At 33.6% G+C, this 24,811-nt stretch overlaps 4 protein-coding genes across 5 annotated transcripts; 2 read left to right on the top strand and 2 right to left on the bottom strand.

Annotated features, from left to right (window-relative positions):
• Positions 1–352: 352 nt before the first annotated feature.
• LOC130935782 (glutamate receptor 2.7-like) lies at positions 353–5,692 on the bottom strand. 2 transcript variants are annotated; one of them, XM_057865672.1, is made up of 6 exons: positions 5,298–5,692; positions 4,441–4,602; positions 3,296–4,326; positions 2,582–2,879; positions 2,051–2,448; positions 353–907 (listed from the first exon to the last, which is right to left on the bottom strand). In XM_057865672.1, exons 1-6 carry the CDS (start codon positions 5,581–5,583, stop codon positions 449–451), a joined length of 2,634 nt encoding a protein of 877 aa, XP_057721655.1. In that variant the 5' UTR covers positions 5,584–5,692; the 3' UTR covers positions 353–448. The 2 variants fall into 2 exon arrangements, with proteins under 2 accessions (XP_057721655.1, XP_057721653.1); XM_057865670.1 differs by having other exon boundaries at positions 3,296–4,602.
• Positions 5,693–6,075: 383 nt separating this feature from the next.
• On the bottom strand, positions 6,076–9,873 carry LOC130935066 (THO complex subunit 5A). Its single transcript, XM_057864625.1, has 5 exons — positions 9,325–9,873; positions 8,456–8,746; positions 7,684–8,020; positions 6,998–7,320; positions 6,076–6,882 (listed from the first exon to the last, which is right to left on the bottom strand). Exons 1-5 carry the CDS (start codon positions 9,571–9,573, stop codon positions 6,613–6,615), a joined length of 1,470 nt encoding a protein of 489 aa, XP_057720608.1. The 5' UTR covers positions 9,574–9,873; the 3' UTR covers positions 6,076–6,612.
• Positions 9,874–9,949: 76 nt separating this feature from the next.
• LOC130935065 (uncharacterized) lies at positions 9,950–19,244 on the top strand. Its single transcript, XM_057864624.1, has 12 exons — positions 9,950–10,204; positions 14,527–14,760; positions 14,969–15,008; positions 15,169–15,238; positions 15,449–15,540; positions 15,939–16,939; positions 17,084–17,253; positions 17,609–17,837; positions 18,088–18,223; positions 18,389–18,483; positions 18,591–18,714; positions 18,929–19,244. Exons 2-12 carry the CDS (start codon positions 14,693–14,695, stop codon positions 19,067–19,069), a joined length of 2,166 nt encoding a protein of 721 aa, XP_057720607.1. The 5' UTR covers positions 9,950–10,204; positions 14,527–14,692; the 3' UTR covers positions 19,070–19,244.
• A 3,901-nt stretch (positions 19,245–23,145) lies between these two features.
• LOC130934921 (serine/threonine-protein phosphatase 7 long form homolog) lies at positions 23,146–24,508 on the top strand. Its single transcript, XM_057864440.1, has 3 exons — positions 23,146–23,867; positions 23,960–24,047; positions 24,140–24,508. Exons 1-3 carry the CDS (start codon positions 23,146–23,148, stop codon positions 24,506–24,508), a joined length of 1,179 nt encoding a protein of 392 aa, XP_057720423.1.
• Positions 24,509–24,811: the final 303 nt, after the last annotated feature.

Genomic DNA, 24,811 nt, shown 5'->3' with positions numbered 1-24,811 from the left:
TTTTTATTAGTGTGTACTTAATTATTGAAAAAATAAGATAAATAGTTTAGGCAGTGGCCATTGCAAAGCATAATCAAAAGTTGACCCACATAAAATAATAATAATAAAGACAAGGATTATTTAACTAATATGTATGTTTAAGACACATGATAAATTTATTATTAGTAAAAAATTTTAAATTTTTTAATAAATAAAGAATAAATATATTAAAAATTTAAATTTTTTTATATTTTTAATAAAAAATTAATTTATAATCTTATGTTCTTAGAATATAAGATAGATAAAATTAATTAAAAAAAACACAAAAGAAAAAATAATGAGAAATCGGATAAAACCATTGGTTATTTTGAATTTGTTAAACGTTTACGATACTATACACAATATTAGCATGAATGTAATTAACTAAATCTAAATCATTGAAGATCCTAGAGCTAATACATTTTGTGAATTATAAGTGCTGGTGTGTTGTTATTGGCAACTCAATATTCACTACATTTTGCTCCATTTTATTTGAGACATCCTCTAAGTTCTTATTTTCATCTTGAATTGGAGCACTAGCTATGTACTTGCTTAGATTCTTTGAAACACAAGATTTTATTATGCCTAATCCTATTTGTAACAATGATGATGTCCCTTCTAAATAGTTGATAAATCCTTTTCCCTTCTTTCCAATTAGAGGAGCCATTGAGACTAAAAAACCAAAGACAGCAATGCCTCCACAAATTCCAAATAGGCCAAAGAATGGTTGGGGACCAAGTTCAACATTTTGAATAATGTTGCTATTTGGAGATCCACAAGTGGTTTTAGATAACATTTCTTCTTCTAGTTTTTGTACTTCTCCACTTTCTATTGCTTTCAGTGTTGCTCTTGATATGTCAATTGATAGGGCTGAACCCTTGGGAAATGCCTGCATACATTTGATAAGGTTATAACTGTATAATATATATAGAAAAAAGAAAAACTCAAATGTTTTTGAAATAATAATATTTTAGTAATTTTAACAGTTGATTTTAATTAATATATATAATATATATTTTTTTTATAATTGGAAGACCAGTATTTTAGAAACATTTGAAATTTTTCTGTTAGTATAAATTAAACAACACTTGGGAACTATATAGTATATATAACACAACTTAATTATAACTCAATTATATATATCCGATTCTTTATTTATTACAGTTTGGGTGTTTTTAAGAGAAAAAAATATTTTGGAGAGTTCAATTAATCATAGTTATTAATAAGAGAAAAAGATAAATCTTGAGCTTTGACTTTTTTTCTATTACAAAGACAATTAAGTAATTCATCAAACTTAAATACAAATAATTACAAATGTGACTTCTCATTTATATAGATGAGAGACTTGTTTAAATTAAATTTAATAAAAGACCTAATTATTTTTGTGATATAAACTCAGGATTTAATTATTATTTTTTTTAAATTTAACTAACACGTATCATAAGAATACAAGAACATAAGTTAAAATTATCAACTAAAAAAAATCTGACCTGAAACCCTGATCTACAATAAATTAGTTCTTTGTCTATCATGTTAAAAAATATGGTAAGCAACTAAAAAAAATTTTCAATTAAAAAAGTTTTTATAGAAAAAGATGTAAAGTTGAGTTTCCAATATATTTGCTGTGCATTTTCAAAATAAAAATTTGAAATCTTCTATTGGTAATAATTTTAATACGTGCTTTTAAAACACATAATAATTAAAACCTTTTTCTAATAAGAAAAATTTTAAAAAATAAGTTATGAAGAATGTTAGTGAGCCATCAGAATTTATTATTTTTTATCATTACTTAGTCATCAATGTTCAAAAGTATAAGATAAAGTATGTTATTGGATTACTAGACTAAAGGAACTAGACTAAAAGAATTGAGTTTATGATTAAGCGATGGTAAAAAATAAAAGATTCTGATATCCAAAGCATTTGTCATAAATTATTAAACATATATATCTTCTATTAAAAAGGAAAAATTTGCACAATTATCCTTTTCAAATTTCAACTAAAAAGAGATAGGAAGATGAGAGAAGAAACTCACAAAGCCTAATCCACCAAGCTTTAAGGTAGGTCCTGCTTTGATATATCCCTTACAATGTGTAGCAAGAAAGACTTCAGCATGAGGTGCAATAGTAAAAGCTGCTACAATTTCTTTTTTCTCAAAAGCCCTTGGAAAATCACTAATTGATTCAAAGCCCTTAACATTCTCAGGCTTGAATTTCAGTTCATTAACCAAGTAATGAATCAAGAATGTGTTCTTATTGCAACCCACTATTGCATTGGTCCTTAGCAGTGTTTGTATATCAGGCACAGATGGTTCAAGTTGAGACACTGTCATCATTGATGAGAGGCTTGCTGTGAAACATGTTGTCACTATCAGAATTGCAAACAACCATGGTGCTAGCACTGCTCTGGCCAAGTTGCTTTTCACAGGTTCTCCTGAAAATACAATAATTATTTCATTTGATATGAGTTTCAAAGAGGAACATGGGAAATTGACAAGTTTTAAGCAAACATATGATAAGAGTTTAATAGTTTATAATCTAATAATGGCATGACATGAAGTGCTTACTATGTAAAAAGAATAATGTGGTGACAGAAAACCATAGCATGGTTCCAAACCCTTTAAGCTCTGAATTGTGTTCACGTTCAATCAACCATATAACAAATGATATAAACATGTGCATTGCTGCCATTAACAACCACATGTCTTTTGTGAAAGCTTCCATGAACATCCATGTTTCTTTTGATCTATCTGGCTTTACTTTTGATACCATGGCAATACCAGATGGAATATATGGATGAGAGAATTCAGCATATGCATATCTTTGGTCAATTACTTGAATATCACCAACAGCAGCATCAAAATCCTACATCACCAACATACATAAACAATGCCATAGTGTTGTATCATAAGTCATATATGTGTTAAAACTATTTATATTTAGATTACTTTTAACGGTTACTTTTGTAAATCTTCTTAGATTTTTCTCTAGTTTTATTTACAAAATTATCGTCCACCGTGAGTTCATTCAAGATTTAATAACTAATAAGCATACTACAACAAACAAAAAACGACAACTCGGCATATAAACGAAAGATCCGGGAAAAAGCTGCACTAAAGGATGCAATCTAGCTAGCCTAACTTGATAATTACATTGGTGGCTAATTTCATGTCTTGAACCCAGAAACAACTCAACAATTGGATAAACAAATCAGACAAAATTTGTCATTCTGAAAAATTTTCTTCCTATATTACTATGGAGTGAACTAGTGAAGATTTTACCTTATTGTTCACTTGCACAACTATGTCATCATAGGATCCATAAAATGGCACCAAATCATAAGGAAGCTGATAAGGTAAATGCTTCACAACTGCTTCAAAGACATGTATTGAGAAACCAGTGATATGTGTTTGATTCAGCCTCTGATCATAACTCACATTCACAAACTGAGGACATGGATCCCCAGCAGGGACACCAATCTTCACACTCCTCCTTCCTTCATTATTATAAACCCAACCTTTTGGCACTGATTTCGATCCACCCGGCCAATTCGCATTACTTAAAAGTACTCTACCAGAGGCCGAAGCAGAAGCAGAAGAAGGACTAATTTGGTTGACAAGGTTCTCTGAGAAACCGGATTCTGGTGACCAATATGCTAACTCATTGTAACTTCTTCCAATAACATTGACAATCTTAAATGTTGCTGGTTCCAACAATTTTCCATCTTTGAAACTTATTTTACCACTTAGACCCTCATGATTTGTAGCTACAACATTCTTTGATAACTCTTCCATGGAAAAGTTTCCTTGTGATTGTGATTTTCTTAGAGCATGAGCAATGATCCAAATGGCATCATAAGCTCTAAGAGCAGAGAGACTTGGATAGGGGTTTTCTATTTCTTCTTCAGGATATTCCAACCCAAATTCGCGCCGGAACGCGAATTTGAACCGTTTGAATGTCTGGCTCAACTCGACGAAGCTTGTTTTGCACCCAATAACACCTTGCATATTGAAGGTAACAGATGAATAATCCAGTGAATCAAGATGGCTAGCTATGTCATCTGTGATGATCCACACTGACCCTTTTTCCATCAACCCCATCTGATTCGCTTTCTCGAATAGAATAGTTGCAAACTCTAATGATGATTGTAGAATCAAGAAAACCCTGTTATAGCTCTTGTTCTTTAGCTTCTTAAGTTCATGTTCTATAGCTGTTTTTGGGTCTAAAAGGGTGTCCACTGAAGGAAAAGCTACATAGTTTTCAATCTCAGAATTAACATGGCTGAGAGAATATGAGAGTTTTGTTAATATATCTGGATCATAAGAGGTGAATCCATTGTCATGTTCATAAATTGCTGTCACTTTTCTCCAATTGAATTCACATATGATGGCTGCAATGCATTGTAAGTTTAAGGTAATGTCATTACCTATTTGTATGAAGTTTGGCAATGGAATTTGTCTTATTTCTGAACTTGATGTTAGGGATATGATGGGAATTTCCTTTGAGCTTTGAAGAATCTCATTGACCAATGTTGCTCCATCAAGTTTTGTTCCTATGATAGCTTGCACCTTTTTGCTGTTTGCAAGATCTACACTTACATGAAGAAAAGAGGAAAATAGTAGATGAATTAATCAAAGGCTTAAAAGTTTAGTAAACCAAGAATTTTAAATGTCAAATAAACACATTCATTCAAGAATTAATGCAAATACATGGGGTGCAAAAATGATGAGATATCAACTTTATCTCTTATATTCTGATATGACTCTAAGTTTCAATTATGCTATGACTATGTGAGTTACTATGCTATACTGACTTGTTAAGAAGTGAATTAATTAGGATGAGCGATTAATTGTAAGGGTGAGATTAACAATTTTGATCCTAAGAATATTAAATTTAAATAAAATCAAGTTGTAGCGGTCAAATGGCAAATAGGACAAGAACTTCAAAAATTAATATTTGGAAATACATAATTATGTGTTTCTACATGCTTACATCAATATACATTAACAACAACTAAAAAGTTAATTATACTTAGGTAGGTAAAACATCACGCAGCTTCTAAAATTATTATTATTATTATTATTATTATTATTATTATTAGGAAGAATATGAAATATGAAATATGAAATATGAATTATGAATGACTTGTTTAACTATGTTTATTTTTGTCTCATATACTAAATTAAGATACATTTAGTAATATTGAATGAGAAGTAATATCTATATTAGACGAGTCATATATATATATATATATATATATATATAAGGTTGAACGTTAATTACCAGCTGCCACCATACTAGATGGATTCCGATGAGAATCATTGAAGTTCAAAACAAGCTTGTAACAACTTAATATGCTATTAACATCTTTGATAGCAACTTCCATAGCTATCTTCTGCTCCATTCCAATTAGTGAATGGAAGTCTATGATTGCTCCAATGTTCAAAATCTTGTAGTCTATGCAACTTCTTCTTCCTTCTCTTTCATGATCTTTACTATCATTAGCTTTGGACCACACAATCAGAGGCAACAGTAGTGCCAAAGATAACATTGATAACCAACGAGACATTATGCAACTCTTTGAATTTGGAAGGAGAAAAGATGAACCATATTTTGGTTCCACCTATGTTCTTCTTTATGGTTATATGTATGATTAGTTAATAATCGAAGAAAAATTATTCTGGAGGAGTTGACATCTGAATTCTGACTAAGAATAATTATTAACATATTGTTAGTCAGGTCTTATGTGTATCTACTAAGTATAAAGAATTTTATTAAGAGATTTGCGAAGAATTTGGTGTATAATCCTTTTCTCTCCTAAAATATTCTTTAATAAAATAACCATGATTATTGGAGATGTCATTGTTATAGTGTACAAATTCAGCAAAGTAAAACAAAAAGACAAAGCTATGAATCAGCAATGTAGTTATAGTGCTTTTTAACACTTTCCTGGAAAAGAGCTGAGATCATACTTTTAAAAATCTAATTTGCAAGGCTTCCACGTGTATAAAAATATTGATTTCTTTTAATTAAAAGAAAAATGATTATCTGATAAAATAGCTGAAACAAACACAACATCCATTAATAAGAGTAAAAATTTTGGATGATCATAGTCAACGAGAGAGAAAAAAAAGAAAGAAAATATTTAATCACTTCGATTATCTGCTTAAGGATATGACTTCTGACTTCTGACTTCTGATATCTGAGACTAAGAATTGGTCATGAACTTTCCTTTCCCTTGCCCCTTGTTGATATTAAATATTTCTTTCGCTATCACCTATAAGCCTGGACACCATTATTTTACAACTTAAGTAGATTCTAAGACAAAATAATAGCAAGAATTAAGAATAGTTCTACCAAAAACAACACTAGCATATCATCAAGAATATGGGTGGACCTGCAACATACCCTTTTAAACTTATTCCTCTGGGTTAAACGATTCACATACAAGATACACTACAAAAATTTACACCAAGGACAAGTGGGAACCAAAGTAAAGGTGGGACTAAAAATAAATAAGTATTAGAAAGCATTTCTTCATTCAATACCCAGAAGAGTCCTTCATATTCTAAAGCTATAGGCACAGTATAGTAGTGACTCAGGAGAGAGCCAACTGAGTTTTTCTCTTTGAACGAATTCTCTGCAGAATTGTATGTACTCGGATGTGTTGGCGGTTTGGCAAAAAGCCAGATATAACATCTTCATCCTTGGCTGCATCACTGTTCTCTTGAGTTTCACGGCTCATCAGCAGCAGAGGAGACACCTCTGGCAAGAAATTGATTCCGGCAAGGTGTTGAGCCCATTTGTAAGGGCGGGAAGTTCTATCACGAATGAACATTATGGAATCCCCAACAACGAGTTTGGCTGACTGCATCATCATCATTCAATAAAGAATATATATACAAAAGATTAAAAAAAATGAAAGAAAGGTTACATGTAGATATAAACAAGATAATCAATAAATAATACGAAACCACGCAAACCTGGTGAGGAAGCTCGCAACCAGTGTCGTCAGGGAATAAATTGCATAAAATGTCATTCTCTGGACCATTATTGGATTCTTCCGTTCCAACACATATAATATTCAACTGCAATATGTATTCGAATTTCAGAGTAATGAGTTTTGCAGACTTCAGTTCAGAAACCTCATTGTCATAAACATGGAGAACAATTTGAAGTGGATGAACTTCAAATATTCCTGCCTGGTCAAGACTCTCTCTGTCTTGAACCCTCCACGGCCTTTTGCCCGGTCTCTGAGCATCTTCATCATGTTCATCATCTTCCAATTCGGAACATGTGGAAATACCTAAAGCACAAAACAATGTCATATAATAAAGAGGACATCTAAGGAATGGTCAGGATTATAATATTCAAATTTCAAATGCTTATGACCCTATCATTACCCACGATGACCACCAGTTCTTGGTGAAGCTCGATACCTATATAACAGAAACTATATAGTATATACATTTGATTTTCAACAATTACTGTCCTAAAATATTTAATAGGAGCGATATTCTGGTCTGAAGTTGATTAATCTATATGATACTAAAGAGTTTCAAGTTTATAATCCTGTGGATCAACAGTGCAACGACATTGAGCGAGCAAGGGAACTAGATAACATAGATGCTAGTCGATAATTAATAGAAATGATACAACTTTTACTTACCATTGTCCTTAAGAGCTTGATGATGTGCTAAAGCTTGAGCATCTTTCACGTTTCCTATAATCTCCAGATCAATAGCTTCTCCAAATGCTTCCTTTTGAGCTGACAACTGTGAGAAAATTACATAAAGAGGTTGTGGAAGCAATTCCGCAGAATGATGCCGCTTTATTTTCTTAGTATGCTCCAAGCCTAGTTGATTTTGTACTGGTAAGGAAGCTTTCTTAAGAGGCTTGAAATTTGAAGGGAGAGTTGACAAAAACTTCTTTCGCTTTGCAATTGTCTCCGAAAGGGTTTTCTTCTTTTGTTCTAGTTTTTCATGAAGTTTACAGAGCTTTTTGCGCTGATAAAAAAAATTGTGAAATAAGAAATTATAATCACATATATTGCTCTCCAGTGAAAATGCTAAGAAAGCAAATGAGAGAAGAAAATTTCAAGTTTAGAGATATTACAGATAGATGCTTATTACATGAGTAGCCTTAAATATCGGCAGCTTAAATGCCATATATAAGTTACTCTTTGTCATGTTCGACATAAATTCGAAATGCATCAATGATACCTCCTAATCAAGAAACTCTGATCAAATTCTTCATTTTGATAAACAAAGCAAATGGCAAAGAAGCCAAAATCTAAAGCAGTTAAGTAAATCAGTAATATATTGAAGCATGAAAGTTAAATATTCTATCATGCTTTTCCTTATTAGCATCATAACAAAATTTTAAAAACAAAAACAGCATCAAAGTGGGCTAGTAACTTTTTAAGGGTATCCCATTGTCACCTGGGATAGCTCAAAATTGAGCCTTTTAAGCATCAGATCATGAGCACTGTGATTTGACAGAACACAGCCCTTGACTTCTTCAGGCGCATCACGAAAAAACTCTTCCTCGGACACCAATTCAATATCAGGATATTTTGTTGTTAATTCTTTGCAAGCCTTTATTGCTTTGACATAATAACTCTTCTCATACATCAGATTGTGAAGCTGCAGGGTTGTAGACTCCAAAGGCACCTTTGCACTCTCAGTTTCGCTTCTAACACGTTCTTCCTCAACCAGTATAGAACGATTTATCTGTGATATAAACATGGATATTAGTCATGATAGCGCATAATGACATTATTTGATCCATGCAGTTGACTCACTACAAGATCTAAACGGTTTTCAATTCCTAGTCCTGTAGCTCAACAAGCTATGTTCGCGAATTTGTCTGGGAAAATCGAACCTTGTTCAATAGCTAGCTAACTAACTAACTAACTAACTAATTCAGAAGCGGCAAATGAGCAGATGATATTATCATCGAGCTGAACACAAGTTTGCCAAGCTCAGCTCAGCTCGCTTAACAGTCACGGCTACTAATTTGTATTCCAACAGTCATAAGCTGAATACTCTCATTCACAGCTCGATTTGTTAATAGCTCAAAAAGTAGAGTTTGTGAATCCATAACTGAATTCAACACCCTAGCTATTAACTAACTAACTACTTCGGAAACTTCTAACAGCCTGAGGATATTATCATTGCTCTAAAAAACAATCAAACTATGCAAACTACATATATATTCTTTTTGTTCTTGTAACTTAATATGCTGATGCGTTGTTAAATATGAAATTGCGAAACCCTAAGAGGGAAAAGAGTGCGATGGCGTAATGAACCTGACGGAGATTGAGGAATTGGAGGAGCATCTGAGAAATGAGTTCTCTGAGGAGCGATTTAGGTTTTCCATCTCTTTTAAAAGACAGCATCTCCGACACGATGCTCTCTGCAGAAGCCTTCGCGTCTCGCAGCAACCGGAACGGACATTCCTCCGATGAAGAAGCATTGGAGTCTCTGCTTCCGCTTTCCGCCGTCGGAACCACCATATCCTCGTCCTCTATGCCGCCACCGTCTTCAACTGTTCTCATCAGCGTCTCTGTCTAAGAGCGCGGGTTCATAAAAAAGCTCCTTTTTTTTTTAAGCTAAAGAAAATTATATGAAATGTGTTTTTTTAAGCAGTCAATAGTTATAAGAATCGGACCGGACCTGCCGGTTCGACCAAAAAACGGTAATTCGGTTATTTGACCGGTTCAATTGAGTAAATCGATCGCATAAGGAACAAAATCGGAGAGAACCGTTTGAACCGCCCGGTTTTGGATTAAAACCGGCAAACCGGTGATTTTGTGAAACCCGGCCGGTTCGGAAATCTCTTTTTTTTTTTTTTTCTTTTCTTACCGAAAACGCTGTCGTTTTGTTTCTTTAAAGAGAAAAAGCCCTAACCCTGCCTAAACGGCTACCCCAATCCCCAGTACCCCTCCCCTGACCCCTGGAAGCCTCTCTTCCTCTTCCTCGCAGTCTCTCTCAGTCTCGAAGACTCTCTTCCTCTGCTTCGTCTCGCCGGCTTCACAGTGTGTCCGAGTACGTCGGGTTCGTGGCTCCGCGTCTCTCGTCATCGTCGTCGCGTCTCCTGCGTCGCTGCTGCGGTGCTACCTCTCCGTCGCGTCTCCTCCGTCGCTTCTGCGGTGCTGTCTCTCCGTCGCCGGAATCTGTCTCATCCAGGTTGGTCTCCAAACTGTGAGATATGTTCTCTGTTTTTTTAATTATTTAGTTGGATTTTAATTTGATGAAGGGAGTGAATAACTGATAGGTTAGTGGCAGATTGTTGATTATGTATATATTGTTGAGTTATACTTGTTATATTGTTGAACTAGTTAATGGCAGATTGTTGATGGTGATGCCTTTAATAATAATGTTGCTGCATAGTGTTGGAAAATTTATTGTTAGTTTTGAAATTAGAAAAAAAATCAGGGTGTGTTTGGCAAACCCGTTTGAGAGGATAAAAGTGCGTTGAAGTTTTTTAAACGCTGTTTTTTGATGTTTGACAATCTTTTTTTTTTTTTCAACACAGAAGTGATTTTGCAGCTTAAAAACGCGTTTACTGAAAGCAAAAAATTGTTGCTTCTGCGTTCACTTCAACATAAGTTCACTTTGATAATCATTACTGGTTTTTTCTAAAAGAATTTTCATATTTGTTCCAACTCATTCAAATATTTTAAATTTTTTTCAATTTTTAGCATTTTTTTATATTTTTGGTTTTTTTTATTAAATTTGATATTTTAATTCTATTGTAATATGAATTATTGATCTTATTAAAAATGATAAAGTAAATAGAAACCTAATCATACATAACAATGGAGTCATAAGTAATAAAATTTTACAGTCCAAAATAATACTAAATAAAAGAATACTGAGAGTACTAATAAAATTATAGAATATTTTTTTGTTTGACATTGTAAAAATGATAAATTAAATAAAAAATTAATTATAAATAATAATAAAAACATAATTAGTAAAAAATTAGAATCCAAAACAATAAACAAAATAAGATTATCGAGAGTATTCATAAAAAGTACTAAAATAAATTATTTTATATGTTATTTTTAATTTAATAAATAAATATTAATTTTTATTAAAAAATTATAACAAACTAAAATAAAATTTTATAAAAAATATTATATAAAAAATATACTAAAAGAAGTTTAAAAAAGGATTAAATATACTAAAAAATAATATTATAATTTAATATTATATTTTTTTAGTAATTAACTAATTATCTATCTAAAAGTGATTTTAACTAATATTATCCAAACGATTTCATTTTATCAAAATCAATTTTAGTATAAAATTGTCAAACATAAATCATGTTGGCACAAACTTATTTCTATCCAAAATCAATTTTATAAAATTACTCTTATTCAAACTCTAGTTTGGCCAACTCTAATTTGAAAGGCTTTTTAAAACTTTAATTTGAATAATGTGACCATATATATGAACTAAAACTATATGACAAGGATAGGATTATTATTATTATTACCTGCTATAAGTTGGATGAACATGCCATCATTGATGGTGAATTCAGGAGTGATTGAATATTGTCCCAGAACATTAATTCAATTGTAGTAGTACAACTAATTTTAAAAATTATTATTTTTATTGTGTCAAATTAAGATACTATTGATGATATGTAATTATGTATTTTAAATTTTTTAAATTTTTTATTATTTTATACTTTTTATTTATGTGGGACCAGTTTTATTGATTTAACTAATAATTTATCGGTTGTATTAGTAAATCAGTAAATCAATAATCTAACCGGTTTAATTACGAGTTCGGTTCTTATAACTATAATTTGTATATTAAAATCAGCCACTAAAATCAGTCACCAATATATTTATGTATAAATACATGTGTGATTTAATTTATTTTTAATATATATTTATATTTTAATATATATTTTATGCTAGTGGTTGATTTTAGAGACTAATTTTAGTTTACACGTAACATAATCTAAATTTTTATTAGTTTTACTTGAAAGTTAATACGAGGTAATTTTAAATAATTTTATTATTAGAAATTAAGATAAACAGGTGATTTTTATAAAAGAAAGGAAATAATTGTATCTTCAATATTATTGTAAGAGCTAATTTATATTTTTTTAAACAGTGATTTAATTTTAATATGATTAGTGTAAGAGAAAATAGACTATCAATCAATTATTTATAAAAAAATGTCATCATTATTGTGATTTCGCATACATTCACAATAATTTTTTAAAATTATAAAAATATAAATAAATATCAGCATTAAGTAACTTTCTTAAAGAGGTAATTTGGAAGGAGATTTTATTTAGTTTTGTTGTTTCATCTTTACATTAGTCCCCTTTATCCAAAGGGAAAAATGAAAATTATTTATAAAAGTTTTTAGCCGATATTTTACCTTTATAAAAGATTATTCTTGTTTTATAATTAAGGTTAATATTAACTTCAATTCCTAGAGTGTGCAAAAATAAATGGTAAATAATTCATAATAGCCTATCCACAAAAAAAGTCAGCATACAAATCTATGGATAATTCTATAGAAAATAGATTTTCATGTGAGAAAAAAATGTAAAAATTATTAAAAATAAAGTAGTACATTCCCTTAAATAAGTATTTAACTATTTATAGTCACAAAATATCTTTGTTATTTTTTCTCTTTAATATAACATGTACCAATAATACCAAAAATTGATAAAGATTGAATTTGTTCAAAAATATTTTACACAAAATATTGAATTATAGGTTAATTATATTTACAAAATTAATTATACATATTAACTAACTACTTAAATAATTTTTTAAAAAAATACATTTAATTTGATATAAATATTGTAAATTTTATCAAACAAATTTAAAAATATATATACACACAAAAATTAATCAACATATAATTTATGTAAATATATTTTATTTAATTAATTTTTTATAGATATATAAATATATAATGGTTAATAAGTTTTGGATGGTGAAAATCCATTTGCAATTGTGTTAATATAAAGTTAATAGTCGTCAGATAATTTAATAAATTTGACCAAATTGTCATCTAACAATTTTTTACTTCAACTATTAAGTATCAACTTCACAAAATAATTACACGTGAGTTTTTAATTTTTATTTTACGACTTTACTAGGTAGACAACAAAAAATCTGAACAACGGAATTGAAATTTGGCCCAATGAAATAAAAGAAAAAAAAAACACTTCACCCAAATTATCCAACAAAAAAATTTTATTGAGTTATTAAAAAATTTTAACCATCTATTATTTCCTAATTTACCAAAGTACCGGTTTCTCTCCCAAATCTTCTACCATCGCCACCGTCGCTTGGTTGCCAACCAGCCCATCGTCGCTGTTGGAATCCTCCTCACCGTCGTTGGTTCGTCAACAAGGACTCTCATCAGCGTCGCTCTTCTCTAGACCAGAAACGAACGGTGCCGTCTCGCTGCTTGGCTTGTCACACACCGTCACCGACGTCGCTCACCTCTAGTGAAAATAACATCCACTTAAGGATAAAAATAATCATCTACATACCTAGTGAATTAAACATCTAATATATTTTAATTATATATAACTAAACTCAATCCAATCAAATAACCATCCACATAAGAATTAAAATAACCATTCGCATGCCTACTAAAATGACCATCCTGAATTTGCCATTGAAGTAGCTTCATTGAAAGACCGTGGTAAAAACGATGCAACGACTAACACTGGTGCTGTTCTTTCAACGGTTCGACAACTACCAGCAGCAGCCACTGGTGAGGATGATGGTAGGCGGTACCCTTCATGCAGATCTAATCTATCATCAATACTATTAGACAATGCCGATTTAAAAAAAAATAATAGTAACGAAACAACACAATTCAAAGCAATGACAGGTGAAGAAAGAAAAAAAGAGCCAACCAAAAATATAAAAGGACTGTCTGAGCTTGGCAAAAAAACCGCCAAAGATGTCGGCGAGAACGTCCTTGACAAGGAAGACATAGACGTTGCCACCTTCACCGAGTTACTTGACAATACGGAATCGGTTTTTGTTGATCTAAACATCTTCGTCGTAAAGTGTGTTCAAAATGAATACCCTATTCTTCTTTTTCTTATTACAGCAACACCAAATGAGACTTTGATAGAATGCTGTGGCGGCGTCAGTACAGCCAACGGAGGTACAACGGCACGAAATGAGGACCGGAAAATGATGACAGCAGATTTTGTGTGTATATTAAAAATTATAGTAACACTAAAAATAACTGTACATAATATAAATGCGTTTCTTTTATGACTTAATGTAAATACATTTAAATAGTAATCCTAATTTTTTAAATTTTAAAATCTAAAATTAAATAATTAATTAATAACTTAATTTTTATTTTAATTTTATCTTTTTTTAATCAATTATTCATATTGTTCACAATTATTATTATTTTCTTATACTCTCTCTTTATTTTATATCCTTGTCTCACTTCGTATTTGTAGAACACTAAAACCATTTTTTTTTATATATTCTTAGAGCCAAAACCAAACCCATAACTCAAAGAGTCTGAGAGGAGAAAGAAAAGAAGAATAAAAAACTCAATCAGAGAGAGAGAGAGAAAACAAACTGAAGTCAGAACGAAGTCATCGTCTTCCTTTGTTCTAGTTTCAATTCCGACACTCTCTGTTGGTTTTCCATTAATATGGTTACGGAAGGACCCGCCATCGAAGCTCTCGGTTCTCTCTTCAAAATCACACAAGTCTTTCTATGGTTACTCTCTACTCTCTCTTTTCCTCTTCTCTTCCTTTTCACTCTTATTGTTAGCTTACTTCGTAAAAGTTAAAAACTTAAATGAAAAGTATCATTTTTTTTTTCCTTTTGCTGATTTGAAATTGTTATTATGAAAATGAATAAGTAAAGTTTACTCTTTTTTTGAAATTTGGTCATGATATGTATCATTTTTTTTATTTACCTGCAGGGATGATGGTTCTCCGGGTTCTCTCCCACTAGAAGGCTCTGTAAGTAGTTTTTTTTTTTTTGGTCTGACACGAAAAAAAGAACATCAAGTTTATGTTTTTATTATGATTGTCACTGTCATCTGAATATTTATCTGTAACTAGCATGGTTGATATTTGATATCTTGATATTTATATATATATTTTTTCATTGTGATATTAGAAATCGGCTGAAGTTCATGGCAATGGCAATGACAATGACAATGAAAATGACAGCTCGAACCTTGTTCCTGGCAAGTGATTCTTTTTTTTTCTTTTATCTTTCTTTTGAAAATAAAACAGTGTCTCTTAGTTTGAAGACTACGTGTTTGTTTTAATGAAAATGAGAGTTATTAGATAACAAATGATTACACCTTGATCATGGTAGATTAATTTGCATTCTAGTGCTAGGAGAGTTTATTTAATCATTATATATCTTTTGTTTTGCCCTTTGTATTTTGTAGATTGGAGCGATCTTCTCGAACCTGAGGATTTGGAACTTAACAAACAGATGAGTGAATTGGGTCTCCCTCTTTCCTTTCACACAACCAAAGAGGTATGATTGCAACTAGTTATATTATCCGATTAAATTTTTTTCCTAAATGGTTCGTGTCATATGCAGTGTCACATATAGTTAATTGGTATTTAGATTATGGGAATGCCCTGGCTCAGGCTTAATGTAACTATAACTGATGATTAAGCTGCATTCTTAAAGTTACATAGCTGAATGATTTGTCTTCATAGTGAATTGTGTTTTTGATGCAGTACCAATCTGCATGATTCCTATAAGGACATAACCTTGTTTTGTTTTTTATTGTGGCAAATCTTATCTTTTTGTTTTCAACTTGAGCATCATCACTTATTCCCTGCTGTCATTCATTTTCTGCTCTATTCATATTCTTAGATTATCAATTCCAAAATGTGGTACTAATTTTGTTTTTTGTTTTGTCATAGAAAAGTGGACCAGGGAAAAGTAAAAAAAAGGGTTCACGTTCAAAGCTTCGGCGTACTTGTCATACTGCAGAGGAGGTTGTATCTGCTGCTGAATTTCATGATAAGGCAAGCAGTTCTGTATCTTGTATATCGATGCTGGGCCAAATTGAATCATCTTACTGCAGTGTAGTGGAGATTGATATGACTCGATGTGCCTCTGTTGAAGGAGATAATTCAGCATGCTGCACTGCAGAGAAACATGATGAAGATATAATTGAGGCAGCAACTAATGAAACCCCGGATAGTGACTCTCTAATCAACAATACATGTGTTGATTTAAAAATTCCACCAGCTTTGGCCACTGGAGTCTCTGCTGGAAGCCACTTGACAAGTCCCATAGCCAATTATTGTGGGATAAAACACGATGAAAGCTTAATTGACGTTGAATGTTTAGAAATTTCACCAATTGTTAGCAAAGAGATGACCGAGAGTGAGACCATTTGCAATGATGATGATGCTGGCACTTGGCATCCACCAACTAATGAGTCAGAATCGGTTACCATGAGTATGGAAGGGACTGGATGTGGCCAAATCAATATGTCAAATTATCTTGGCGAACTCGGAGATTGGATGGTGTTTTGGGATACTTTCTACATGAGAAAATACTTCTATAATACCACAACACAGACTTCTACATGGGACCCACCCCCAGGGATTGAGCATCTAGCAATTGTTGAGTCCATTGAGTTAGACGATGGCAGGGCTTTAAAGGAAGCAGAGGAGTGCAAAACACAAAATAACACTAAAGCACCCCATGAAACCTTGATTGAAGAGGAGTCAGAAGGAAAGCAACATGATGAGTATTCAACTAGTATCGAAGTTGGTGGCAAGTTGGTTTCCGATCTCACTACACATAGCGAGGACCAATTGGTGGATCATTCTGATGAGTATCTTGAGAGAAGCAGTTGCAATGGTGGAGTTTCATGCTCCTCAGTATCAAATGCCATGGAGCACACAATTAGGTAACTGTTCTTCAATTTTAAGTTAGTGCAAATGAAATAAATTCTTGTTTGTGAACGATTAGCAAAGGCATATTGCGAAAATTCTTGTCTCCATGACCTTTCTTCGTATTTATTTGCTTTCCTGACAATTGAAATTCTTCACAGTTCCAATGAAGGAAACATCCAGGCAGCATCAGAGGTTAATTATAAACACTTAGAAAACATGGTTATTGATACACCTGAATATACTGAGTTTGATCCATCCACGTCAAAAGAGGGCAATAAAGCGAAAAGGAGACATAGGCAAAGAAGAAAATCCTATAGTGAAACTGAAGGTTTGTTACGAAAAACTTCAGTTATTGCTAACTGCTTCTGCCATTTATCTGGGTTCTGCAATCTGCTTGCTGTTCTACTGAACATCTTGACTAATTGGCTCCAATTTATATGGTTCGGTTCTACTGGGAGTCAAATACAATAATAAAATCAATAGATGCCTAGATTATTTTTTTGCTTTATTGTAGTATAAAATTCTAGAGTACTAATATAGGTGTTTACATTGGTATAAATTGATTTTTCATTGTCTTATGACTTGTGAGACAGCCATTAACATAGATTTTCTTAAGCAGCTGCATTGTGCTGCCGATAGCTGACAGCCGGTACTTTGTAATAAACTATTTTTGTATTTTGCAGTTCAATTTCAAGAAATGCCTGAAGAGTATCCTGCTGCAATTGGCAAATATTGGTGGCAGAGATATATTTTGTTCTCTAGATTTGATGATGGTGTAAAAATGGATGAGGAAGGATGGTTTTCTGTCACTCCAGAGCCTATTGCTCGACATCAAGCAGAGCGTTGTGCTAGTGGCATTATAATTGACTGTTTTGTTGGTGTTGGTGGGAATGCTATCCAATTTGTGAAGAGGTTAGTACTAAATAATCCCTAGTTGATAGGCACACACACCCACCACCAAATAAAAGGACTTTTAATTTTGTGATGTCCATTAATAATATTTCCTAAACATATTATTTGTATCACCCATCTCATATAAGACTTTGTAGTTTTTTAAGGAAGAAAAATCATAATTTGTTCCAATACTTAGGTCTTCCTCGGACAGTTTTTTGAAAGTGGTTATTCAAATATGTACTTACCATTGAATTATTTGATATTTCAGTTGCAATCATGTGATAGCGATTGATATTGATCCGCTGAAGATTGATTATGCTAGGCATAATGCTGCCATATATGGGGTGGATGATCAAATTAACTTCATAATTGGTGACTTCTTTGTCTTGGCACCTAAGTTAAAGGTGCTAAACTTTCCATTTTATATGCTTTCATTTTCTTGTTTTTCACCACATAATGGATTAGTTTTTATCGCTTTCTCCCTCTTTACCCTTACTAGCTTTTACTTGTAGCTGAATTAAAAAATTTCTGCAAAAGGTTTGGTAGCTGACGACAATATTATCTTGCAGGCCGATACAGTTTTCTTGTCTCCACCTTGGGGAGGACCTGATTATTTAAAGGTTGCGACTTATGACATGAAGACAATGCTTAAACCGCATGATGGGTGTGTAGATGCTTGTCATGTTTCTTTATATACCTCTTAAACTCATCTTCTAGTTTGTTGTGTAACTTTTTTTGCTTTCCTATTTGACTCGATGCGCTTCTGTGCAGATTTACTCTGTTCAATCTTGCAAAGGAGATTGCTTCCAAAGTTGTAATGTTCCTTCCAAGAAATGTAGATTTCAATCAATTGGCCGAGTTATCTCTATCTACCAGTCCACCATGGTCACTAGAGGTAAATTTCAACTTTTTGCCTATTGAAAAAACAAAAAAGGATTAACATGATGCTTAAGGGGTTGTAACATAATATCAAAAGTAGCACATGTATTCTCATGAATCATTATTATGTTGTATGATGTGGTAAGTCTGTGTCTATCATCAACTAGAGTTTATGCAGGTTATATGATGTTTAAGTTGACTTAAGACTTAAGTTATATCAATGATTCTAGGTGGAGAAAGTTCACTTAAATGGAAAACTGAAGGCGATCACTGCGTATTTCAGCGACACAAGAGTTGGAGGTTGCTCGATGAATAAACACATTCGCTTCTGCTCAAGCTCAAGTGATGAAGAATCAGGATCCCTGCAATGAAAGGAAATATTCATAGTCATAGGTGAATATAAGGTCATGTTCTTGGTTTGTGGTATTTATGTGAACCATTTTAGCATTATCTGCAAAATGTAACAATGCCTTTTGTGTTACATCTTGTGTGGCATTGCTACATTGTATAGTTGTTCATATTGGAGAACCTTTTTTTTTTAAAAAAATGGTTTCAATAGTTTATAAATGGTTGATTACCAAGAAATAATTCATAGCAGCGCATGTGCAATTCATAAATTACCAAGAAAATATAAAAAACCACATGACTCGATAGTCAATTAGAAGAAATATAAGAAACAAAAAAGAATATTAACATGTAGAAAATACATCAGGATAATTTTATATCAGAAGTTTAGAACAGAAATTCATTTTAAAAATATATTTCATTTTGTCAAAATATCAACCAAAGCTTTGTAACCTCTACTGGTCAAATTTGATATTTACTTAAAGTTAGAGGTCAGTGTAAGTCTTTTTCAATTATTATTACAAGCTTATAATCATATGTAACACTGTTGATTAAATTTTGTTCAATCTTGAAATTGGCTTCTAGAGGTCTTTTTAAAATACTACTATCTATCTATCTATCTATCTATTATTATTATTTTTATTTTTACTACTCTTTGTTCATTTAAGAAGTTTAATAATAATAATAATAATAATAATAATAATAATAATATAAAAGAAACCTTATAATCTTTCAATAACTCTGATATTTTACTACTCTTTGTTCATTTAAGAAGTTTATTTTTATCTATCCAAACTAAGTGAATCAATTATTTTTCAGTTAATATAAGTTTAGCATTATTCTTTTATTATTTTTCATTTATGTGCTATGTGTTTCTATATTATGAATAAAAATTTTTGTGCTGAAAAAGCGTAGAAAAAGAGAAACAATGATGCATGCACATGTGTTTTTTTGTTAAATTTATACCAACTTAATTAATTATAAAAACACTTATACCTATAATATCACCGTTCTAATATTGTGGGAATATGACGATGATAAATTGATAATAAAACATAGGTCATGAAATGGTAATAATACTGGTAAAAGAAATCACACACACCCTACAAACCAATTTAGATTTTCTTCCTTTTATGCAATAACATCCTCTTGGTCAATCAACAAAAGAAAATAGCTGAAGTTATTCCAAGAACCTTTTTTTTTATTTTGGTTCCACGGTATCCTCCAACTCGGCAGGCCAAGGACTAATCCGTCGCAGTACTGAACTCCATTTAAGGGTTTGTCACTGCCCAATGGGTTGCTGCATGTACAAGACAAAATTCAAACCCCGACACTTGCTTAAGCGAACTAGTGAGCTAACCACTAGACTAACTCAACTTAGTTTATTGCAAGAACCTTTAACTTGGTGAATTTGCGTTTTTTTTTTTTGTCATTTGAAGCACTTTTCAAACGGATTTGGTGTAAATCTTTTCACATAACATTGAAGCCCACCTCCATTATTGTTCATCACATACAATTGTAAGATCACAATAATTAAGTTGCATATAACTTATACAAACAAACCGTTGTAGCGTTTAGAATAGAGATGGAGACGGAAAGATTGAGACTGAGAGACAAATACTGAAATAAGAATGAAATTCTGATTTAATTTGTACATAAGATAAAGTTGAAATTAATTAATTGAAATTGGAGTATTTTAGGTATAAAATGTTATTAAAAATTTTAATTTCGGTTCCCAAAAATTTCAGTTCCTGTGTCTCTATTTTTTTAAGGTACTGAAATACTAAAATTTTGAAGACAGAGAATAAAATTTTAATACCGATTTTTGAATCACCAAACATGATACTAAATCTCAGTCTCTGAATCTCCATCCCAAATATCTCACAACAAACGCTACCTTAGCGACATGAATCTTTCTTCAAATGACTGAATTTGAACCGTTTAAATTGTGCCTTGTTTTGCACCCAATAAGACCTTGCATATTGAAGGTAACAGAGGAATAATCCATTGAATCAAGATGGCTAGCAGCTACTTTCACAATCTTATAGTCTATGCAGCTTCTTTTCATGATCTTTATTATCAATATATTTTGGACCACACCAACATAGCCTTGGAGGTGTTTGAATTTGGAAAGGAAAAAGGATGAAACATATTTTGGTTCCACCTATGTAAGGCTATTCTTGGAATTTCCATATACAAAGATCTATTCTCAAACAAACTAATGAAAAAATAAATATGAAAAAAAAAAAGGGAAAGGCATGTAGCTAGACAACAAATACTTTTTAGTACACTGTCAAACTTATATAATTTATAAATGAAAAATACTCAATATTTTAATATTTTATAAAATTTGATACCATTTTCTTTCTTTCTTTCTTTTTTGAGAAATATTTTGGTGAATATTTTTCTGGCTTGGTTAAATGAACTCTTTGATGAAGCAAAGTCCCATCCATGAACATTGAGATCTCATGCCTTACGTTATATAGTACAAATGTTGGGGTCTATATATTCTATAGTCTACATAGTATTAGGATCACTTCCCAAATTTTGATTTCTTTTGGTACAATTTTTTTCACATTAATTTCTATCAATTATTATTATTGTCTTGTTTCTGATCTTTGGGTTACCAGATAGTTTTGCCCACTTTGCAAGGTACAATTCTTATTTTAGTGATAATAGTGACTAGTGGGGGCATGGTTTCGGTGGTATTGTTGCTTATACTTATAGTACCTCTGATCTCATTTTTTTTTATTTTACTTGATATTGATTATTGTCATTTAGGTCCGTCATTATATGTACATATATTAATAGATAATTTAGATATATATAAAAATATTATTAATATAATATTTTTATAATTTAAATATAAATACGGGTAAAAAACCATATTAAGCCAAATGAGTGGAAAAATAACGTAAATACGCCAAAGCAAAAATCGTTTCATCAATAAGCCGCATTTTTATATAATTTGAACCAGCTTGGTTCGAACTCAAAATGGTAGTAATTCGAACCAGGGTGGTTCGAATTAGAGGTTGTTATTTCAACGTAATTCGAACCAAGGTGGTTCGAACTTCACTCACACATAATTCGAACTAGGCTAGTTCGAACTACTACCATTGCAAAGCATGTAATTCGAACCAAGCTGGTTCGAATTACTCTCCTTCATAAATCGAACCAAGGTGGTTCGAATTACTCTTGATTCGGCTATATAAGGAGTTCGAATCACCCTCATTCGAACTCTTATTCCTCCCCCCTACCCCACAAAATCTCAGAGAAAACGACCGAGATTCTCTCCGAATAATAGCTGAACGGAATACTCTGCTCATGGGGGACGATCCGGCACGGTTATATCGGTTGGACGGAGTCGCTCATATAGCCGGGGTCATCGACGAGGAGGTTAGTACGGAAATATTTTTTGATTCTAGCGGTATTTGTGCCTTAGTGGTTTTGCATGTGGGTTAGATGGTGGTTTATGTTAGTGGTTTATGTTAGTGGTTTATGTAGGTGGTTTATGTTAGTAGTTTAAGTTAGTGGTTTATGCTAGTGGTTTAAGTTAGTGGTTTCTGTTGGTGGTTTATGTTAGTGGTTTTGCATGTGGGTTAGATGGTGGTTTATGTTAGTGGTTTATGTTAGTGGTTTATGTAGGTGGGTAATGTTAGTAGTTTTTGTTAGTGGTTTATGCTAGTGGTTTAAGTTAGTGGTTTCTGTTGGTGGTTTATGTTGGTGGTTTGTGTTAGCGGTTTTTGCGAGTGGTTTATGCAAACGGTTTATGTTAGTGGTTTAGGGTAGGTGATTTTCGTTAGTGGTTTTATGTTGGTGATTTGTTTGACTTTTTTTATGCTAGTTGTTTTTACCGTAGCTCTTTTACGTAAACCGGTTTAGTTAAGCTGTTTCTCGTTAGGCTGGTTTATTTATGCGGTTTAGTTGTGCGGTCTATGGATTTGTTTTCTAGTTGGTTATCTTTCATGTAATGTTATGCGGTCTTATTTAGCAGAATGGTATGTTGATGATTTATGATGCTGCTTATGGTTGTGGTTGGATTTCAAGCCGGTTCTAACTGAGCGTTTCATTTTGTGAGCAGCCCCAGCGATGCATTAGGAGCATGTGGCGGCAGCAGGGCATGCGACTTGATGACAGATACGTTCCGTACTTGCAGATGGCAGGTCTATACCATCTTGCAAGGCTGAATGACCGATGGTTCCGGCTAGACGAGGCTCTTGTCAGTGCTTTCGTAGAGCGATGGCGTCCAGAGACGCACACGTTCCACATGCCGTTCGGAGAGTCCACCATCACACTCCAGGACGTGGCATACCAGCTGGGTTTGCCAGTGGACGGCCGTTACGTGAGCGGGTGCTTGTCCGAGTTCCATATATACATCGAGGGTGGCCGTCCAGCCTGGGTCTGGTTCCAGGAGTTGCTCGGAGTTATACCTCCTCCCAGCCAGGTTCAGAAGTACGCAGTGAACTGCAGCTGGTTTCAGGAGACCTTCGGGGAGTGCCCTGAGGATGCTGATGATGAGACTGTGCGCCGTTATGCCCGTGCGTACATCATGATGTTGTTGGGCACGCAGCTGTTTGCGGACAAGTCCGGGAACCGGATTCACATCAGATGGCTCCCGTACGTAGCTAGGCTGGAGGAGATGGGTACCTACAGCTGGGGTTCCGCCGCACTGGCTTGGTTGTACCGGTGCATGTGCCGAGTGGCAAACAGACATGTGGTCAAGTTAGCGGGCCCGCTTCAGCTGCTCCAGTCTTGGATCTTTTGGCGCTTTCCTCGATTTAGGCCAGCAGGATATGAGGAGTCGAGCTGGCCATTGGCATCCAGGTACTATACTATGCCTTCTCTATTTCAATTTGACATACATAACTGCGTAGTCATTAATATTTCTGTTCATGTAACAAATGTGTATGGTGCAGATGGTCAGGTTACAACCCTTCCGGGAGCGAGAAGGGTCCTAGAGTGGAGATGTGGAGGCTCAGGATAGACATGTTACAGGATGGGGAGGTGAGTATGCTACTTAACAAGTCTCCTTTTAGAATCTAGCATTTCTAGTTGTGTGATAAAGTTGCCCTGACAAGGGTGAGTTCCTTTTGCAGTTTCTATGGATGCCGTATACTACTCCGGACGTACTTCAGGTTGTGCATCCAGAGGTTTTGGAGCCTCGGCATATGGCGTTGTGGCGCTCTGTGACGGCGCTGATCTACTTTGCTGTGATAGAGTGGCATCAGATAGATCGTGTTCTTCCGCAGTTTGGTGGGGTTCAGCCCATTCCGCATCCCGCCCTGAACATTGACTTTTTGATGTCCAAGGACGGTAGAGGCGGCGATCGATGGTTCCCGTCTACTTTGCAGAGGTGGCATCTCCTTTGGGACTCTCGTCAGGACTGTGTGCTGAGGTTCGACGTTGTAGGCGACCCCGGTCCTTCGCATGCGTTCCTTGTCCTAGAGCAGTTCCTATTCCATTAGAGGCCTCACAGCGGGGTCCGGGGCGAGTTCCTGACATGGATCGTCAGGAGGACGTGCCGGACAGGCGTAGGGTTGATAGGAGGATGGGTGTGGGGACACGGAGGAGCCAGCGTGAGTGGAGGTTCCCTGACCTTGGTGTGCACGATGATTACGACGCCGGTCCCGCTAGAGGCGGAGGACGAGGCCGGCGAGGTAGGGCGAGGGGTCGTCCTGACCATCGGGACGACACCGACGATCAGCATCGGCCCGTTGGTGGGGGTGGTTCAGGGGCTGCTGCATCTGCTGGTACTACCACACACGATC

The sequence above is a fragment of the Arachis stenosperma genome, chromosome 6, assembly GCF_014773155.1.
Source record: "Arachis stenosperma cultivar V10309 chromosome 6, arast.V10309.gnm1.PFL2, whole genome shotgun sequence".
NCBI classification, from domain to species: Eukaryota; Viridiplantae; Streptophyta; class Magnoliopsida; order Fabales; family Fabaceae; genus Arachis; species Arachis stenosperma.
This window is presented reverse-complemented; position numbering and strand designations above follow the sequence as displayed.

Coding starts and splice junctions, on each gene's coding strand:
- LOC130935065 (XM_057864624.1), top strand. CDS start 14,693: ATGGTTACGGAAGGACCCGCCATCGAAGCTCTCGGTTCTCTCTTCAAA. Junction 15,541..15,938: donor CCTTTCACACAACCAAAGAG/GTATGATTGCAA, acceptor GTTTTGTCATAG/AAAAGTGGACCAGGGAAAAG. Junction 18,484..18,590: donor ATGCTTAAACCGCATGATGG/GTGTGTAGATGC, acceptor GCTTCTGTGCAG/ATTTACTCTGTTCAATCTTG.
- LOC130935066 (XM_057864625.1), bottom strand. CDS start 9,573: ATGAGAACAGTTGAAGACGGTGGCGGCATAGAGGACGAGGATATGGTG. Junction 8,021..8,455: donor TCAATTTTGAGCTATCCCAG/GTGACAATGGGA, acceptor TTTTTTTATCAG/CGCAAAAAGCTCTGTAAACT. Junction 7,321..7,683: donor TCAAGCTCTTAAGGACAATG/GTAAGTAAAAGT, acceptor TTTGTGCTTTAG/GTATTTCCACATGTTCCGAA.
- LOC130935782 (XM_057865670.1), bottom strand. CDS start 5,583: ATGTCTCGTTGGTTATCAATGTTATCTTTGGCACTACTGTTGCCTCTG. Junction 4,603..5,297: donor ATCTAGTATGGTGGCAGCTG/GTAATTAACGTT, acceptor ATGTAAGTGTAG/ATCTTGCAAACAGCAAAAAG. Junction 2,880..3,295: donor TTGTGCAAGTGAACAATAAG/GTAAAATCTTCA, acceptor TTGGTGATGTAG/GATTTTGATGCTGCTGTTGG.
- LOC130934921 (XM_057864440.1), top strand. CDS start 23,146: ATGTGGCGGCAGCAGGGCATGCGACTTGATGACAGATACGTTCCGTAC. Junction 23,868..23,959: donor AGCTGGCCATTGGCATCCAG/GTACTATACTAT, acceptor TGTATGGTGCAG/ATGGTCAGGTTACAACCCTT. Junction 24,048..24,139: donor ACATGTTACAGGATGGGGAG/GTGAGTATGCTA, acceptor TTCCTTTTGCAG/TTTCTATGGATGCCGTATAC.